The 19,120-nt window shown below is 37.8% G+C and overlaps 1 protein-coding gene across 2 annotated transcripts; it reads right to left on the reverse strand.

Moving 5' to 3' along the window:
• On the reverse strand, positions 1-14,947 carry si:dkey-183c6.7 (urea transporter 1). 2 transcript variants are annotated; one of them, XM_053491741.1, is made up of 8 exons: positions 14,807-14,947; positions 13,489-13,673; positions 13,254-13,382; positions 12,977-13,169; positions 10,176-10,323; positions 1,059-1,193; positions 661-710; positions 1-575 (listed from the first exon to the last, which is right to left on the reverse strand). In XM_053491741.1, exons 2-8 carry the CDS (start codon positions 13,653-13,655, stop codon positions 399-401), a joined length of 999 nt encoding a protein of 332 aa, XP_053347716.1. In that variant the 5' UTR covers positions 13,656-13,673; positions 14,807-14,947; the 3' UTR covers positions 1-398. The 2 variants fall into 2 exon arrangements, with proteins under 2 accessions (XP_053347716.1, XP_053347726.1); XM_053491751.1 differs by having other exon boundaries at positions 13,489-13,678.
• Between the last annotated feature and the right edge of the window lie 4,173 nt (positions 14,948-19,120).

Consider the following 19,120-nt stretch of genomic DNA (forward strand, 5'->3'; position numbering starts at 1 on the left):
TTCACACATGAACTGGCTGCTTCGATCAAAGCTAAAGTTTATTGAAGGAAACACTAGAGTGTGATTTTTTTTGGCCAGGCTGATGATAAGTGGTGACAGTGACAGTGGATCAGCCTGTGAAAAGTCATCTGTTCGAGTGGGAGGCAGAGAGTGGGACGTCACACAGAGAGCACAGAACCATAAACTCAGTTTGTCTCGATCCTATTTCCTAACAGTGTTAGCATCAGCAAAGTTGATGAGCTGAATCAAGCTGCCCACACACGCTTCTATCTTAAGAAGTGCTTTTTATTGCAAACCAAGTTTACTCCCTGTGGGATGCATTCATCAGATGTTTCCGGAGAAGCGATGATACATATTTAGTAGAGGACCGGACACGATTAATAAATATGGTGTTTGTGTCACACTGAAGTACTGTCTGTATTAGCCACAGCACATTGGCTGGGAGTGTGTAGGAGGCTTCCAGGTGAGCTGTCTCGGCCAATGGCGATGCGGTATTTGGAAAGGCTCTTCCCACTAACTAACAGCATAAGACTGATAGTTAGTGTAGATCCCCAACTGCTGGCAGGGAGACCCACCTACACACATAACACAGATAAATCAAAAGCACAAACAGTATGACTGTTCAGGTGTATCTCCAACTAGTAAACACAGCCTACTCACATTTGCCAGGAGATTGCTCAAGGCAAAGTCTGCATAGGAAGAGAGGAAAGCTGTGAATGGAGAAAGGTTTAATTAATATGCACAAGCATCAATAAATAAAAATGAATGCACTCTTACCCTGAGGCCAGTGCGTTTACCGAAATGAGAATATCACATAATACCTCTGAGATATTTCATGTTTAAATACTGCTTTGCTTAAAACAAAGGATGTGGAAGCGAAACAAAATTAATACCTTTAATTACAGGAAAGAAAGGCAGAACAAATTGATCATAAGTAAAGTAGACAGCAAAATAGACATTGAATAGACATTGAAAGATGAACAGATCTTTTTTGGCCTAAATGGATAATTGGGCAAAATCTGAGCATTATCACAGGAGGAGGAGTGTGAGTGTCTTACCACAAATAATGGAGAAGACATGAGTTTTCCATCTTAATGTGAATAAAAGCCCTCCGACAGCCATACAACCCAGAGCTCCATTAAAACTGGCCAGGCCTGTGTATAAAGCCTCCTGCTGCACTGCTACAGAAAGTCCTGCAGGGAGACAGACGCAGAGACACTGACAGAGTAAAAGTCTCCGCATCTTTCAGATAATGATTTTTTATCATTGAAATGCTTTTCACAGATATTTCTCAGCTACCTTAATTCTAATAAATATTAACTTATTTTATTTTATTTCATCATTTTGTGTAAGATAATACAATGTCAGGTTGCACTTCTTAGCACTGCATTTTTAGACATAATGTGTATAGAATAAGGACAGAAAAAAGCAGGGGATAAAGAAAGGAAGAAAAAAATTGGATAAATAAATAATAAAGGAGAGCAGGAAGAGAGGAAGAATCGAAGGGAGGAAGAAGAGAAGAAAGGAAGAAGGAAAAAGAGGGAACAAATAAGGAATAAGACGTGGAAGCAAAGAAATATAAAAGAAAGAAAATGGTTCAAATTGTTCATATTTATACTTCATTACTTCATTGCTTTAATTACTCTTAATTGCCACTTATCATCAGGAAACATTAAACGGGTATATACAGCATTTCTGCACTTGCTATAACAGTTATTGCCTGCAGGAGGCAGTGCAGACCCAGACATGGTTTCCTTGTCCTTTATCATTTTCTATCTCTCATGCTCAGTGTCCAAATCTGGTCCCTACTCCCTACAGAAAACAAATTGTAGGTATTCTTTACTCATTACAATATAATGTTTGGACACTGTCTTATGTGGGATTGAATCATATGAGTGTACTGTACTGGAATCAATCCTTCTTGAATATGTTGCTAAAAAACAAAAACTCTTAAAATACTGTACTATACTATAGGGTGTGGTTTTGTACACAGAAGATACGCATCATCTTTCTCTTCTCTCTTTTTCTCCCTTCTTATTACATCACTCTTGTTTATCTTTTTAAACAAAAAAAGGAAAAAATTTTCCTTTTCTTCCCTATCCTAGGCAGTGTCCACTGAACAGCAGTGAAAGTGTGAATGGTGAGAGACTGCCTTTGGTAACCACAGAGTAGCTTGTCAACATTCACGCTGCATCTAGCTAGACATTAAGCCTGGGGGTTTGTTCTCTCTGTACTGTCAGACTGGAGAGTGTGAATGACTGTGCACTTTGCCCCTCCGGACCAGGGTAAAGTGGATGTGCTCCACACGCACGCACGCACGCACGCACGCACGCACACACACACACACACACACACGTCACAAAGAATTAAAGGCCCACACATTGCGAGTATCATAATGCATACATGGTCAGGAATAATTTCTTTTTTTTTTTTTACTTTTTCTTTGCATAATTGCATCTTGCAAACTCTAGCATGTGTACATTTTTTATTTAATATTTTTGTTTTCAGCTTTGCATGGAAAAATACTTTGTAGGCCCTAGCCCTCTCTCACCTTAGCCTTGATGACTAGTTACTATGGAAACAGAAATGTGAACACTAGGTTTCGAAAGTTATGAGAGTAAGCTCCCGTTTCTGACTGTAGAAATTATTTGTGAGCTATTGGGGTGCTTAAGAGAGACACAGTAGTTTAGAAGATTATATGGATCTTGTTTCAAAGGTTCAGTAAAATATAATAATTTGCATTATGGGCTGATGTCCCTGGATTTGATTGAATTGGAAAGAAAAATGCAAATATCATACAATAATGGGGTGACATGCCTCATGATTGGAAATGATTGGAAATTATTACATAGAGAAAAAAGGACACGCCCAATTTCATGCCATCTATCTCTCTCTCACTCTCTCTCTCACTCTCTCTCTCTGTGTCTCTATGACCACACCTGACCACTACTGCAGCAGAACAGTGTTTCTTTTCCTCTTTTTTCTTTTCTTTATCCATCTTAAACCCAGTCAAATGTACAAATGCGCTCCATAATGCTCCATAGTGTAATACAATTCTGTTCTTCTGTTGCAAATAGCACTGTATTGTTACTGCCAAGACAAGTTGGGTTATCTTTTCACAGAATTTATGCATATTTGTAAACAAGACTAAAACGTTTATGAATAGACGATTTGATTATCTATCTCTGTATGGCTAGTATACACATGCTTGAAAAGCAATTTATCTTAATTTACTTGAAGCAATGGCATGTAGCCAGTTCATTAAGTAGAAATGAATATAGAAGACTAGTTTCATTTACACATGCTAATTCTGTTGGGTGGCAGGATGGTGGAGTAGGGGTTTGTACTGTGGATTTGTACCTCCAAGGTCAAGGGGGTTAAATCTGTGTCTGTGGTGTTTGCATGTTCTCCCCATTCTTGGTGGGTTTCCTTTTCACCCACAGTCCAAAGATATGATTAGACTAAATGTTGTTACCAAATTGCCAGTAGTGTGTAAGTGTATGTGCTTGTGCGCTCCAATAGACTAGAACCCCATCTTGGGTGTACCACACCTTGTTGCCTCAGTTTCCTGGTATAGGCTCCAGATCTTTTGCAACCTTGATCAGGATAAGCAGTATACAGAATAAATAAGAATAAACAAGTTATTTTGGGGGGGAAGGAAAGCTAACACAGTGCTATGATGAATTTATTCATGCTTTTTAAAATATTCAACTTACTCCCCTATCCATAGAGATTAAGCTATTTTGATATAGAGGGGTCTAGGTGGCTGATTTAATACTCTATGTCTCTCACCAGTCCCACAAACCCACACTCCCAGGCACTTTACCAAGGATACTGCATAATAAAATCTGTTTTTATTCCTAAGCATTTATCATTCTGTTGGTTTTTGCCCAGATGCACTAAATCAATGGTTAAACTGCACCCCAGACACAGAGGAGAAACCTTTGTGATTCATCAGTGATAAATGACTTGGGGACAAATGATCTGCCGGATGCTGGACAAAGTCACTGGATGTCTGTCTGTCCCTTAAAACAGTGATCCTTAAAAGTCATTTCGTAAATGGCCTTTAAAAGTTTATTGGGTGCTTCACCACGTTTTTTTGCCCTTATTTTTTTTTTCTTTTAATGGTTTGAACATGAGAAAAAAATGCTCATAAAAATGTATTTGATTTGCAATTTTGTTCAATTGCAATATGAATGTTAATAAAAAGCTTATATATCATCGATTTCATAAAGTGTTTGGTTACCACAAGCCAGGTGAACAGCTCGGGTGTATCAGGGCACAGATTTTTTTTTTTACTAGTCTCTGGGTCTGTACTGGTGCAATAAACACTGTTCTATCCAAAGACATTTCATAAAGAAGTCTTTTTTAATGATATAGAGAATTGTCACATTTCTCTAACACACTTGTACAAATCCAAACAATTGGGATGTGATCTAGTGATTGACAAGGACATAGAATTTGATATACATTGTTTTCATCCTGCTTAAGCTATTCAGTGACTCAGTCACTGTGAAAGAGCTCCCTGCCATCAGGGCAAAAATCTGTCCCCATAATACTGTATACAAGTGATCACTCAGAAGAACTTAGTATTCTTGTAACTGTGTATTGATTTACAGTGACCTTTCACTCTGAATAAACTAGTGGCTTCAAACCATGTCAGCACAAAATGTCACTGTTTTTTCTTCCCTTTCTGTCACACACACACACACGCACATGCACGCACACACGCACACGCGCACACACGCACACACACACACACACACACACACACACACACACACACACACGCACAGTGCCAGTAGCCAGTAATAATGACTCAGCATGTACCACATCACTTCCCATGCAAATGCTATGACTCATTCATCTCTTATTCCATTAGACGTGATGTCTTCTTCGGCATTTTTTCCTGTTTATCTTTTTATCCATCATTCTCTCCCTACCCAAAACACTTGCAATATCTCATGGAGTAAAACACAATAGCAATGGCTGCATTAGACAAAGCATCCCACACATGTCATACAAAGTCAGTAACCTAAATTCTGTGTCTATGCCCTTATACGGATTCAAGTCCTATTTTCAGCATCACCATGGTGACTGTGTGTATGCATTACTTTGTCCTGAAACTGCCTCCAGCTTTGGAGTGTGTTATATTTATTCATATATAGACAGTCGTTATAAAGACAATTGAAAATTACTTGTACAGTTAAGCCCTGGATTGTTAGCATAATTTGTTCCGGAAGTGTGTTTTTAATCCAAAGCACTCTTATATCAAAGTAAATTTCTCCATAAGAAATAATAAAAAACTTAGATGATTTGTTCCACAAAGCAAAGATGGGCCATTTACTACAATTACTAAAAAACAGTCAGACAGAAAAGAGAACCACTGGCTCAGTTGTGATCATGTGACACTAGGCAGATAAAGCATATACTTGACCCTGAACTCCTCAGATTACAAAAGGATTTGGGATTCAGTCAGTGTTAGGAGCTAGGTAGCTTTCTAGCTCACCTTAGGCGTAAATACAACAACACAAAGGCAAATTAGCAGACTCCCTTATCCAGAGAGAGACAAAGTGTTGTTTAAATTGACTTGACGTTATAATATGTGTTTTCTTGCAAAAAATGCTTCCGTGACTGGTATTGAATGTGGATTTTGTACAATACAGACCTACTTTCACCCATACTGGTAACCAACAGTTAGTTTAATTAACAATTGTAGAACACCTGGTACAATGAGTGATACATATAGTTACTGTAAAAGTCTCCCAGGATTCCGTCTTCTTATAGTTGCCCTTGATAGTTATAAATCTACCAGACATCTCTTTCAGTGTTAATGAGTGTTATACCCTATGGGTCATCTGCCTCTCTTGAATTTCCACAGAAGATGCAGATGGCTATGGAACATTCAGACACCATCATGTGTGCTGTGTGTACTGTATGTGTATACATGTGTGTATCCCTTTCTCTGTCCTGACGTGAAGTGTCAAAGCTGACAGACAAGCATATCAGAGAATGGTAGACACACCATGCAATTCTTCTCTGATTTTTATTACTTATAACCTTAACAAGCTAAAAAGATTTCACCCCATCTTAAAATGTATCCTCTATTTACTGTGACAGGTGTGTATAGTTAGTTATATTCAGCTAAGATTGGTCAATCATGGCTTATAGGAGGTTGCTTAGTTTATTATATATATATATATATATATATATATATATATATATATATATATATATATATATATATATATATATATATATATATACCTTGGTGTGACAAACTATTTGCCCCCTTCCTGATTTCTTATTCTTTTACATGTTTGTCACACAAAATGTTTCTGATCATCAAACACATTTAACTATTAGTCAAAGATAACACAAGTAAACACAAAATGCAGTTTTTTTTAAATGATGGTTTTTATTATTTAGGGAGAAAAAAAAATCTAAACCTACATGGCCCTGTGTGAAAAAGTAATTGCCCCCTGAACCTAATAACTGGTTGGGCCACCCTTAGCAGCAATAACTGCAATCAAGCGTTTGCGATAACTTGCAACGAGTCTTTTACAGCGCTCTGGAGGAATTTTGGCCCACTCATCTTTGCAGAATTGTTGTAATTCAGCTTTATTTGAGGGTTTTATAGCATGAACTGCCTTTTTAAGGTCATGCCACAACATCTCAATAGGATTCAGGTCAGGACTTTGACTAGGCCACTCCAAAATCTTCATTTTGTTTTTCTTCAGCCATTCAGAGGTGGATTTGCTGGTGTGTTTTGGGTCATTGTCCTGCTGCAGCACCCAAGATCGCTTCAGCTTGAGTTGATGAACAGATGGCCGGACATTCTCCCTCAGGATTTTTTGGTAGACAGTAGAATTCATGGTTCAATCTATCACAGCAAGCCTTCCAGGTCCTGAAGCAGCAAAACAACCCCATACCATCACACTACCACCACCATATTTTACTGTTGGTGTGATGTTCTTTTTCTGAAATGCTGTGTTACTTTTACGCCAGATGTAACGGGACACGCACCTTTTAAAAAGTTCAACTTTTGTCTCGTCGGTCCACAAGGTATTTTCCTAAAAGTCTTGGCAATCATTGAGATGTTTTTTAGCAAAATTGAGATGAGCCTTAATGTTCTTTTTGCTTAAAAGTCGTTTGCACCATGCAGGCCGTTTTTGCCCAGTCTCTTTCTTATGGTGGAGTCGTGAACACTGACCTTAATTGAGGCAAGTGAGGCCTGCAGTTCTTTAGATGTTGTCCTGGGGTCTTTTGTGGCCTCTCGGATGAGTTGTCTCTGCGCTCTTGAGGTAATTTTGGTCGGCCGGACACTCCTGGGAAGGTTCACCACTGTTCCATGTTTTTGCCATTTGTGGATAATGGCTCTCACTGTGGTTCGCTGGAGTCCCAAAGCTTTAGAAATGGCTTTATAACCTTTACCAGACTGATAGATCTCAATTACTTTTGTTCTCATTTGTTCCTGAATTTCTTTGGATCTTGGCATGATGTCTAGCTTTTGAGGTGCTTTTGGTCTACTTCTCTGTCAGGTAGCTCCTATTTAAGTGATTTCTTGATTGAAACAGGTGTGGCAGTAATCAGGCCTGGGGGTGACTACAGAAATTTAACTCGATGTGTGTTAAACCACAGTTAAGTTATTTTTTAACAAGGGGGGCAATCACTTTTTCACACAGGGCCATGTAGATTTGGATTTTTTTTTCTTCCTCAATAACGTAAACCTTCATTCATTTAATTTATGTTATCTTTGAATAATAGTTAATGGTTTTTGATGAGGAGAAACATTTAAGTGTGACAAACATGCAAAAGAATAAGAAATCAGGAAGGGGGCAAATAGTTTTTCACACCACAAAAACTATTTGCCCCCTTCCTGATTTCTTATTCTTTTGCATGTTTGTCACACTTAAATGTTACAGTGTAAGATTATTATATATATATACAGTGGTGTGAAAAACTATTTGCCCCCTTCCTGATTTCTTATTTTTTTGCATGTTTGTCACACTTAAATGTTTCTGCTCATCAAAAACCATTAACTATTGTATTTTATTAAATATTGTTTAATTTAGCTACATGTTCTTAAAATTGGATTATACAGTATAAAAATAAGACTATTAAACTTATTTCTAAGCAGATTTTACAGCAACATTGATAGTTTTATTGATTAATTTCTTGACAGGCGCAAAATTCCCTGCTGGTAGAACAAGACACCTTCACTTGCAACATTTGACTAGTAATACAAGTACTACTATTATATTACGCTTGTCATTGTCATTGTCACAAAGCAGCTTTACACAATGAAAAGAGTTATTTAAGTTTGCAGGAAATGTGAATGTGCATGAATCAAAATAAATAATAAATAAATAATAAATAAATAAATAAATAACGGTTTGTCGTGAACTTACTGTATTCTAAGAAATTATAGATTGCTTTGGTTAGACTCAAGAATATTTCCCATTGCTAAGATGTAATTTTTTGCAGTTTAAAAACAGTTTCATATTTCAACATTAAAATGTGAATTGGTTGAATGTAGATTTTCTCATCCTCTACATGGTAGAATAAAAAGAAGAAAGTAGATTGTGGTTATACTGTAAGTGTGACATTATTCTACTTTAGATTTCACTCTTTTTAACGCTCACCGTGCTTTTCTTACAGGAAATGAAACTGAATAGTAGAGGAGTGAAGTGGGAGATAGAGCACAGAAGGGAAATTGATACAGGCTGGTTCTCTTTGCAGAGATGAAGTCTGTCTGGTCAGGGCTCTCAGCCTATTGATCCAGATTCCATTTAGTAAAAGCTAAGGCTATTGCTAATCCAGGGAAAAACTATCTGTGAGTGTAATCACAGTCTTAATACAAAATACTGATCCTAGATCTGTATTTTATAGTCTGTTTACACCATTAGCAATAGTGATAGCACAGACAAGAATCAATGGGGCTAATCAATAAATGTTAGAACTGAGTAGATACTCTCTATGGCTCGCAATCTCTGGGCTATGCAGCACTCTGTAGCTGGCTTCAGAGGAAAACAATTTGCATATTTCTGATTTTGCTAAATTGGCTTTCTAACTGGCATCGGCCACCTACGCCCACGAGGCCGGGCATGCATGGCTGCTGATTAGCTTGTATCTGTGCTTTGTGCATTAGCTATGTTTTAATAAGTCTCTGGAGTGTGTATGAAAAGATTATTTCACACACTTACAGTACACAACCACAAACAACATCTTAACATAAAAATTTCACACACATACACCCACGCACACACACAAACAGACATGCACGCACGCACCCATACACACACACACACACACACACACACACACACACACACACACACACACACACACACAGTCTAGTATGACTCATTCGGTAACAGACTGGGAGGTGCTACTGAGGGTGGTGGGTGTGTGTGTGTGTGTGTGTGTGTGTGTGTGTGCTCGCGTGTTCTTGCAATACAGTGGGGTTGAGCAAGTGGGAAGAGAAAAGAGAAGGACACAATGGAGTATTAACCCCTCTATGTCTCCCCTAAAAGCCTCAATTATTTCAGCCTGATTTATCTTTAAGTATAAGGTTACACAAAAAGGGATGATTTCCCATAAGACATCAAACCAACTTATGTAACTCATGGAAAGGAGAATAAGTAAGACTTATAATCTACTAAAGTTCCTTGGTGAAGGAAAAGCCTCTGAGTGAGGATATTATCTCAGTGATACCATGGTTACATACTGTACAAGCAATTAAATATAGATGCTTTGAACAAGTGTTCCTTCCTCATAATACAGTACAAACCACTACAGAACGCACACACTGCACTATTATTTTTATGCCAACCGTAAGAGTTATTTCATGCTATTCCTGTCACTTATAATTAAATAATTTCCATGAACTGTTGTATGTAAATAACGCCTTGCATATACAGTACATCAATCATTTTTATTTTCTTTGTTTAGCAAAACAATGGTGAATGTGAGAGAGATGTGTTAGTATAAGCCTACTTAGAGCTATTATTTGTGCTTGATTATTACATTCCAGTAGGGAATCAAAGCATCTGGAGCACTGATCTAGGACTTTTTAATTGCATTTTTGACAAATAATGAACATTAGTCATCAACAACAACTCTGGTACTAATGGATGAGAAAGTATTCTAGTGGTACAGAATGAAACGAGTACCTGCCAGAACCCCGAGACTTGATCCCAGCATTGCGTGAAAGGCCTGAACTGGAGAGTACAGCAGCACTGCAGCAAGAATGACTAAGGAGGACCCTAGATTATCACAAGCATAGATCTGCCCCACTCCCAACACTGCACCCTGCACAAGCTAACAGAAAGCACAGATATGCCCAGTCATGCACCACAAAGCAGAGACAAATTCTAACACAACAACATAAACCAAAAAGAAACTACTTATATTTAGATCCAACAAAACATCATTTGGCTGAAGATATGGAAAAAAACAGCAGCATTTATTACATCATTAAAATGCATTAAAATATGAATAACACAAGTATACAGGAGCCTGTGTACAACCCTTGGACTCTACATATCTATGAGAGGCAAACTCAAACACTGATTGCATTTACTGACTGCAAATGTTTCATAAAACTCATATAATTTGCAGACCTGATTTTTAATTCATAAGGCCTATTTTATTGGGTTTTCTCAGTTTCCTGCCATCTCCCAGTCAGATAACTGACAACCCTAATTTGTCCATTATTGTAAAAGCATGTGTCCATGGGGCTTTGTGATGGACTGGTGTCGCATCCTGGTAGTAGTCCTAGTGCTACTCTGTACATGAACATGATAATGAAAATGATGCACTTAATTCAGAACTAATAAAAGCTATTGCAAAATCTTATTCTTGGTGCTCATTATTCAGGAAACCATTACACAAAGCAGAGCTGAAATGCTTTTTACCTAAATGAAATGAAGAATCTTTAAAAAATTTTTTTAAAGATTACAATTTTTTATTTAAAATGTTCTGTTTCATCACTAAACATTTAATTGGTACCACATACTGTGCATGCACCGAACATATCATTCACTGTTATCATATCTAAAAGCATCTGATATCAGGTAATGTAGTATGTCCTTCTATGCATCCATGGTGGAGTTTTCAACAACATAATAAATATGCATGATAGTACAAAATTAGTTCTATCCAATTAATCTGATTGGATGTGAGGCATTCTACGAGTGCTGAAATTGTACTGAATTGCTTAACACAATGCTGAATCACTCCCCAGTCCCTGATAAAGGGCCCTATTTGGTGTGTTGAACAAGGGATTGTACACCTTAGTGCACTTACGCTCCATTTAATGCTATTTGGGATTTAGCCCTGGAACCCAAAGCTGATATTCTACAGTGAAATAAATGGAAATACTGTATAAAGAAACCTTACAAAATGTACAGGACTGTCCAATACCGTACTTCCGTAGTTTATTCTCCTCAGCTTTTGGCTGTTCCCTTGTGCCTATCACATTCATGCTAATAACTGAAATGACAGCAATTGCTTCCATGTAATATTTCTTAATTGAAATGTGTGTGTATTTTTTTTTTGTTAGTTCAGATACCTTATATCTACTCACCCTATAATAGTCTAAAAGGTACAAAAGAAAGGTTCTTGATAACTGAGTAGAATGTACTTCCTTTTTTATTTATATGTTTAATCTAATTTTCCAACACTGTGCTATTTAAATAACCAAAAAGCGTTGTGCTAATGTTTTATATTTTTGTAAGTTCCTACGGATTAATAAAGTATTCATAAAAAATAATATAATACCATAGCTGGATTTACAATGGACCTAGTGAAAAATGCATTTCATCGCCACTGAGACTTACAGAAGTGAGTGGGAGAGCTGTGGAAATTTCCATTCGCCGAATAGGCTATTCATGCACAGGGCAGTAAAAGAGCTATAGCTGTACAAAAGTTATGACTCTTTCTTTCTCCCTCTCTTCACACCCTTTCTCCAGTGCTCGCTCTATTTTAGCTCAAGGTGTCTCCATGGAGATGTGCCGGATGCACTGGATGCTGTTAAACTGTATATTTACGAGATCTGAAAGAACCGCCACGGGGTGCAACTTCATTGAGGAGGCTAAAAGCAAATCACAGAGATGACCTGACACAGCGCAGGCCAGCGTGAAGGCAATGTGGATATAGATTCTTTGAAATTCAGACCAGCAATGAGAAGATAGAATACTGGAACATTTTGAATTATAAATAGGCTCTTTTTTTCTTTCACACCAATACACACTGAGACTTGTGTGCTTCTAAATAGAGAGAGTGCAGATGGAAGAAGTAGAAAAGTAAGGCAAAGGCATTGGCAGTGTGATGATAGCAGTATGAATACATATTCATGTTGCAGTCTACTATTATTATTATTGTGCATATTATGGTGGTAGTTCATAGCTCCACAATTCCTGAATCAAGTTTAGGTTTCTTGTAGAGTGTCACATGCTCTCACCATGTCTGGAAAAGTTTTTTTTAGGCTTACCTCCCAAAACATGCCAGTAGGTGGGTTAGTTATTTGGGTTATTGTGGGTTAGTTAATTACCCTTATTAGTGTAAATGTGCATAGACTGGGGTCTAGGGTCATTTCTCTTCACACCCTGTGCTCTGGAGACACAGACAAGGTTTGGATTTACTACAATCCTAACCAGGATGAAGTAGCTACTTAAGATGAATAAATATTTTGGGTACAGAAAATCCTAGATGTCATATCATGCCAATATAAATATTGAACAGCATTCTTTTTTCAACTAAGTCACAAAAGCCAGCTGATTTTGACACACTGGGGTCTGTTGCAAATTTAAGCCTGAACATTTTTTAACCATAGAAGTGAAAACTACAACAGCTAGGAAGACAGCTATCTTGGACAACCATAATCGCATTTTCCATATCCAGACACATTTTCTACCTTCATTACTGAGAGCAATGTTGTTCAGTCATGCACCGCTTTAGTATCCCTTCTAACCTGTGGTATGTCAAGGTGTGTGCTGTTGATGCTCAGTGTTGCCCCTTGTGGCAGGACTGGATGATTGGGGTAGTATGGGTGCCCAGGACTTGTGCAAGCCAAATACCACAGCAGGACAGTGTTGAAGGGAAACACGCTTACAGGCAAATCCCACCTGTCCAGCACAGCAGCCAGGCCACTGTGTACAAATGTACTAAGAGAATGCAAGAAAGAGAGAAATATATAGGTTTATCGAAAACTCTGCTTGTGCTACATACAGTATGTGTTAGTGTCTTACGTTGTGCCTCCAGCAAGACATGCAGGCAGCAATAACCACCAGTACCAGTCTCCTGCATTGCTGAAAACACCAATCAATAAGGCCACCAGCATCCCATTATATCCATGTTCACCACTGGAAACCTCTGCACTGTGGCACACATACATGCCCCACCATGAAAATGCCTGAAAAATTACATCAAGCTATGGTGTATGTGAGTCTGTTTATGTGTGTGGAACCTGTGGTTTTCCCTCACTGTTCCTGTCCAATGAAGATTGCCATGATTGTGGAGGAGAGGAGTCCCAGGCTTCCCAGCAGGGCCTGCCATGGACTGGAAATTGACAGAGCAGTAAGAATCAGAGCTCCACTCAAAGGGTTATTCACCATGATCACACCAGAGACACCCCGCAATAACCACTCCATCAGCTGCAAAAGGAAAGCCTGATCTGACACACAGACAGGGACAAAGAAGCAGTGGAATGCAAAGTTTAGCTTCGACCATAGTATTATTAATGGAGAAAAATGGAAATTTACATGAATATTACCATCTACTTTATCTATCACTTATAATTATTCTTAGATGGTAGAAAAAGACAAACCATCAAACAAATGTTTTGTTAAGAACTTCTCTATCCCCAAACCTCTTTTGAAAGAAAGGCATAAAAATTTATTGGACAATGTTTGTGTCACAAACCTTCCGTCGTAATATATCCACATACAATTTTACCCTTTGATTTAAATATGAAACATAACTTGCCTTTTGGGGTCGGAAATGACAAGCTCACCTGATTTAAGCAAAGGGGAAAGGAACAGTGAGATAGAGAAATAGTTTGAGAAACAGTGAAGGACTGATTCATCAATATCAAATGCTTTCACCACGCATTTCTTTACATTAATAATATCTTTGTGGGATGAAAGCTGACATTATGTTGCAGTTATTGAATTCACCTTTTTTTTATATTGCTCATGTTTTATTATATTGAATGTATTCAGCTTTTATAATAAATTCCCTTACACAGTTCTGCCAATAAATCTCTCTTTAGATGAATTGAGAGAGAAGAGGTTATATATTGCACTTATACACATTTTAATCTTCATTTTTAGGTTAGTGGTCAGTCTAAAGCAAAGAGGTGAATAACCAGACCAGCTACAGTAGCTTGTATTGTATAAGTAAAACCGTATCATTGCATTATGGAAATTTCTGACAATTATCCCTTAAATTAAACATTTATTTACTCCTAAGGAAAAAATAATCATTTGGATCTGCACTAGCAATAACATTTTGCTGCCATAAGACATAATCACAAACACTTCTCACAGAAATCTTGAAAGTATAACATTAACCAACCAGGTTTACTAAATACAAATATATATATATATATATATATATATATATATATATATATATATATATATATATATATATATATATATATATATATATATATATATATATATATATATATATATATATATATATAAACACATTTAATGTGTTTTGTGTGGTTCTTTAAACTTTGAACTGTTAGTGTTGTAGAATTTTCATGGTGTAGGGCTGTAATATGGACTCTTACCCTGCATGTACGTGTGGAAGTGCTCCATTTCTCCTGTGCAGTACAGCAGCTTCTGGATCAGGTGCTGCTTTAGACCTTTTGGCTTCTCATATAGTTTTTTAGTTTGAAACATCACTAACTGAAATGTACAATAATCACACATCTAAATCTCTCTCTCTCTCTTACTCTCTCTCTCTTTTTCTCTCTCTTTCTCTCTCTCTTGCTCTCTCTTTCTCTCTTATTCTCTTTGTTGTAAACAGGTTTATTTTAGTGTCTCTCGCTTTCTTACTCACACACACACACCCACACACACACACTCCCTCTCTTTCTCCGGCTTGGACATTCTCTGCTTTACTCTGATGGTTAATGTTAAAAACAAAAAACAGTAAGGCATATAGTGGCACTTCATGAACCGTAATGAGCAAAGTCCACTAACTTCTGTCCTTCCTTTCCAATCATACACTCTTCTGTTAATGTCTCATCCTGCATTCTGTTTTAGAGATTTTTTGTGTGTGTTTTAAATAGGAATAAATTATTTTGAACAAATAAATTATAGAATGAGGTGGTACAGTGTCTTTAGTACTATGGCTTCACATCTGCAGCGTTAAGGGTTAGATAGATAGTATACAGTAGTACCCTGTCCAGGGTGTAACCCACCTTGAGCCCACTGTAAGTCTTCCGGCTCCAGCGACCCTGTTCACAGAACAAACTGTATCCAAAATGAACAAATGAATAAACTTATAGAATAAAGTTTTACTTGCAAATACTCAGAAAGAATGAACACTAGTCGACTGAACTAAATTTAATTGATTTTCCCTGAATATATAGAAAAATACACTTGGATTTAACATTTAAATAGTTTGTTATCATTCAAGTCATTTTTATCTACAACCTTTTGACTACACCTCCTACTCAAGTCTGATACCCAGCGTAACACTAAACGGTTTTATGATGACTACTACAGTTTGGGTATATGTGACTAATTTCCTGATACGACACCACATGAGAGAAACAGAACTGGTAATAAAAGATAAATATAAATAAGATGAATGAGTGTACAGTACTGTATATATTCTTTGGTGTTATTTACACCAGCCTTGCAGCCTAAAGAAGAAAACCTTAGAAGTCAAACATGTCTTTAGTGTTTTTAGCCTGAAATGGAACACATTTTGCTTTCTGTGTAAATAAAGGCAGCCGTGGTGATGTGTAGATTGTAGATTACATGCTGAAGTCTTTTAGTGACAGCTCACTGTAGCACTAATTGTATAATACACAGTTTGGGTTGCACATTCTCATGTAATGGAAATTAACGGGTGTTAGGACTCAACGCTTTGTGTGCTTTTGGCAGGGGGGGCCGCGGGGGGCATTAACCCTTAGTATTCCCTTTTTAGTCGCTACTACATGGACCATCCCAGAGCAAGCCGATTTTTGCATTAATTTTTTAAAAGTTTCAGAGAGATAAATGCTGAGTGTGTGTGTGTGTGTGTAGGTGTGTAGGTGTGTGTGTGTGTGTGTGTGTGTGTGTGTGTGTGTGTACAGCTCCAGATGAGTCAGCCTGGTGACAGAGAGGGCAGCTGCACTCTGTGCTCGACTAATCATTGCTTTATAATCAGGTGGTCTGGCAGACAAATCTGTGTGTGTGTGTGTGTGTGTGTGTGAGAGAGAGAGAGAGAGAGAGAAAGAGAGAGAGAGAGAGAGAGAGAGTGATATATGAGCGTTAGATGTTTTAGGACAGGGTCTGCATTGACATTCTGCTCTAGGTTTAAACTTAATCAGAAGCAACTTCCCTCTTTGTCACATCAGAACACGAGGCCACCAACATTTAAAGGACACAACCATGAATAAATACATTAATAAGATGGTGGTTAAGGAGATGAAGGTGATTATTTCCAAGCCAGAAATAAAAATCTTTGAAACACACTTATATACAGTACAGGCCAAAAGTTTGGACACACCTTCTCATCTATCTGTCAATGTGTTTTCTCTATTTTCATCATGACCATTTACATTGGTAGATTTTCACTGAAGGCATCAAAACTATGAATGAACACATGTGGAGTTATGTACTTAAAAAAAAAAAGGTCTCCACAGTCACTGGACCCGAACCCAATCGAGATGGCTTGGGCGGGGGGGGGGCTGGACCGCAGAGTGAAGGCAAAGGGGCCAACAAGTGCTAAACACCTCTGGGAACTCCTTCAAGACTGTTGGAAAACCATTTCAGGTGACTATCTCTTAAAGCTCATGGAGAGAATGCCAAGAGTGTGCAAAGCAGTAATCAGAGCAAAGGGCCACCCCTATTTTGAAGAAACTAGAATATAAAACATGTTTTCAGTTATTTCACTTTTTTTTGTTAAGTACATAACTGTGTGTTCATTCATAGTTTTAATGCCTTCAGTGAGAATCTACCGATGTAAATGGTCATGAAAAAAAAAAAAAAAAACACATTGAATGAGTGAAGGTGTGTCCAAACTTTTGGCCTGTACTGTACCTTACACACACTGGCACATTGCATCAGATGTCTAATATGCAACAGTCTAAAAAAAAACAGTACGAGTTGTGTGTATGTTTGGACGTACTCTTGAAATGCAAGAATATAGAGATGTTACCACTGTCTGCGTGTGTGTGTGTGTATTAGAGGCATGTTGAACAGAATAATTTTCTCTAAAATGCCACCTGTTTGTGTGTCCCTGGTGCATCAGTTCCTGGCATGTGTGCGTACAAATATGAACACACACATGTGAACACACAAACATTGCCACATCACACCCATCTGATTTCTAACACACCTGTTTCCTGTTTTTCCCTAATCACTGTCTGCTTAATCAGCTCATCAATCAAAGGTTATTTGTTAGAGTTTGACATTCTGCCATTTTATTCTGTTTGAATGCTGTCTGAGTTTAGACTTTTTGGTATTTCTGTGTTTTGATCATGACTTATTATACTGTATAATGCCCTGTTTGCCTGATCGTTTGACGCTTGCCTTTTGTTCACCATGATTCTGTCACCTGACATTTATGCTTACGTTCGCTTGCCTCAAATTAATTAAAAATATCCTTTAAAGTAGATTTAAAAGTGTATAGTTATAATACTTAGATTTCAAACAGTAAATTTTGGATTGTGATCTTATAGACAGATTCTAGAATTTTAGACTGAAACCAATAATGGACCTGCATCCAGAAGAAAAAGGCTTTCATGCCTCTGTGGTTAAGATGGTGGACGACTCTTCAGGAGGCCACAGGCACAAATCCAAGCAATGCCAAGCTGCCTCTGCCCCTTACCCCTTTAATACTTTGTTATATACATAAAAAAAAAAAATAATAATAATAATAATAATATCACTTTAGTAAATGGTCTCTACTTTATTTAAAAAGTTAACAATCGGATCGTGTAGGCAACGTGAACTGGTAACCAGTAAAATGATAAATAAAATGTCAGATTGCTTAGTTACAGTATTTGACAATTTTCTGCTTTTTTTTTTACAAACACTACGATTCTTTATTTTATTGCTTCATTTCCTTAGATAAATACAATTACCCAATACAGACGTAAATGATGCTCAACTTATCTGTAAAGTTTTGGCCAATATCTGCTCAGTTACAGCACCTAGACTCCTACACAGGTGCAGTAAATATGCAAGCATCCATGTACACACTCATTAATGATGCAGAGGCTCAGGAGCTGGTTGCCAATCATTAGCTCTGCGTGTATCCGGATGCAATTACTTGCCTGTTTATTGCTTTTGCTAAACCCTTGGGAAAGCAAAATGCCAATTTGGGGTGAGTCTTGTCCTCTGTGTGTCTGTGTGTGGGTGGGTGTGTGTGCGTGAAAGAGAGAGAGAGAGAGAGAGAGAGAGAGAGAAGGGGAGTGCAGGGGTGCATGTGTGAGCACTGATGGTGACACATACCATAAACAATGGCCATCGCTGTCACTTTGCATCGAACAGACTGCACCTCTCAGTGCCACCGATTTTGAAACTAGTGTGTGTGTGTGTGTGTGTGTGTGTATACGTCTGTCTGTGTGTCTGTCTTTGAAGGTTATTCAGATAAATGAGTGAGGAAGCCGTCTGCAGTTTGATTACTGCTCACTGTTTTTACTGCTTTTCCAATTGAAACATTTCCTCCCCTTAACAGTCCCAGAATAAATCAGAACCAGCACAGCAATCCCCAGCTTTGGTCTGTTTGGAGGCTGATTACTAATTTCATTTCATTGCATTAAACTAAAACTGTGCTCATTAAGTATAGGGTTATTTGTGGTTAGAGCAGATAGATTGTTGTAGGATGATGGACAGATGTGTTGTGGTTGGATTAAGGATACACTGTGTATGGATGAGAGCAC

The sequence above is a fragment of the Clarias gariepinus genome, chromosome 1 (genome assembly GCF_024256425.1).
Source record: "Clarias gariepinus isolate MV-2021 ecotype Netherlands chromosome 1, CGAR_prim_01v2, whole genome shotgun sequence".
Classification (NCBI taxonomy): Eukaryota; Metazoa; Chordata; class Actinopteri; order Siluriformes; family Clariidae; genus Clarias; species Clarias gariepinus.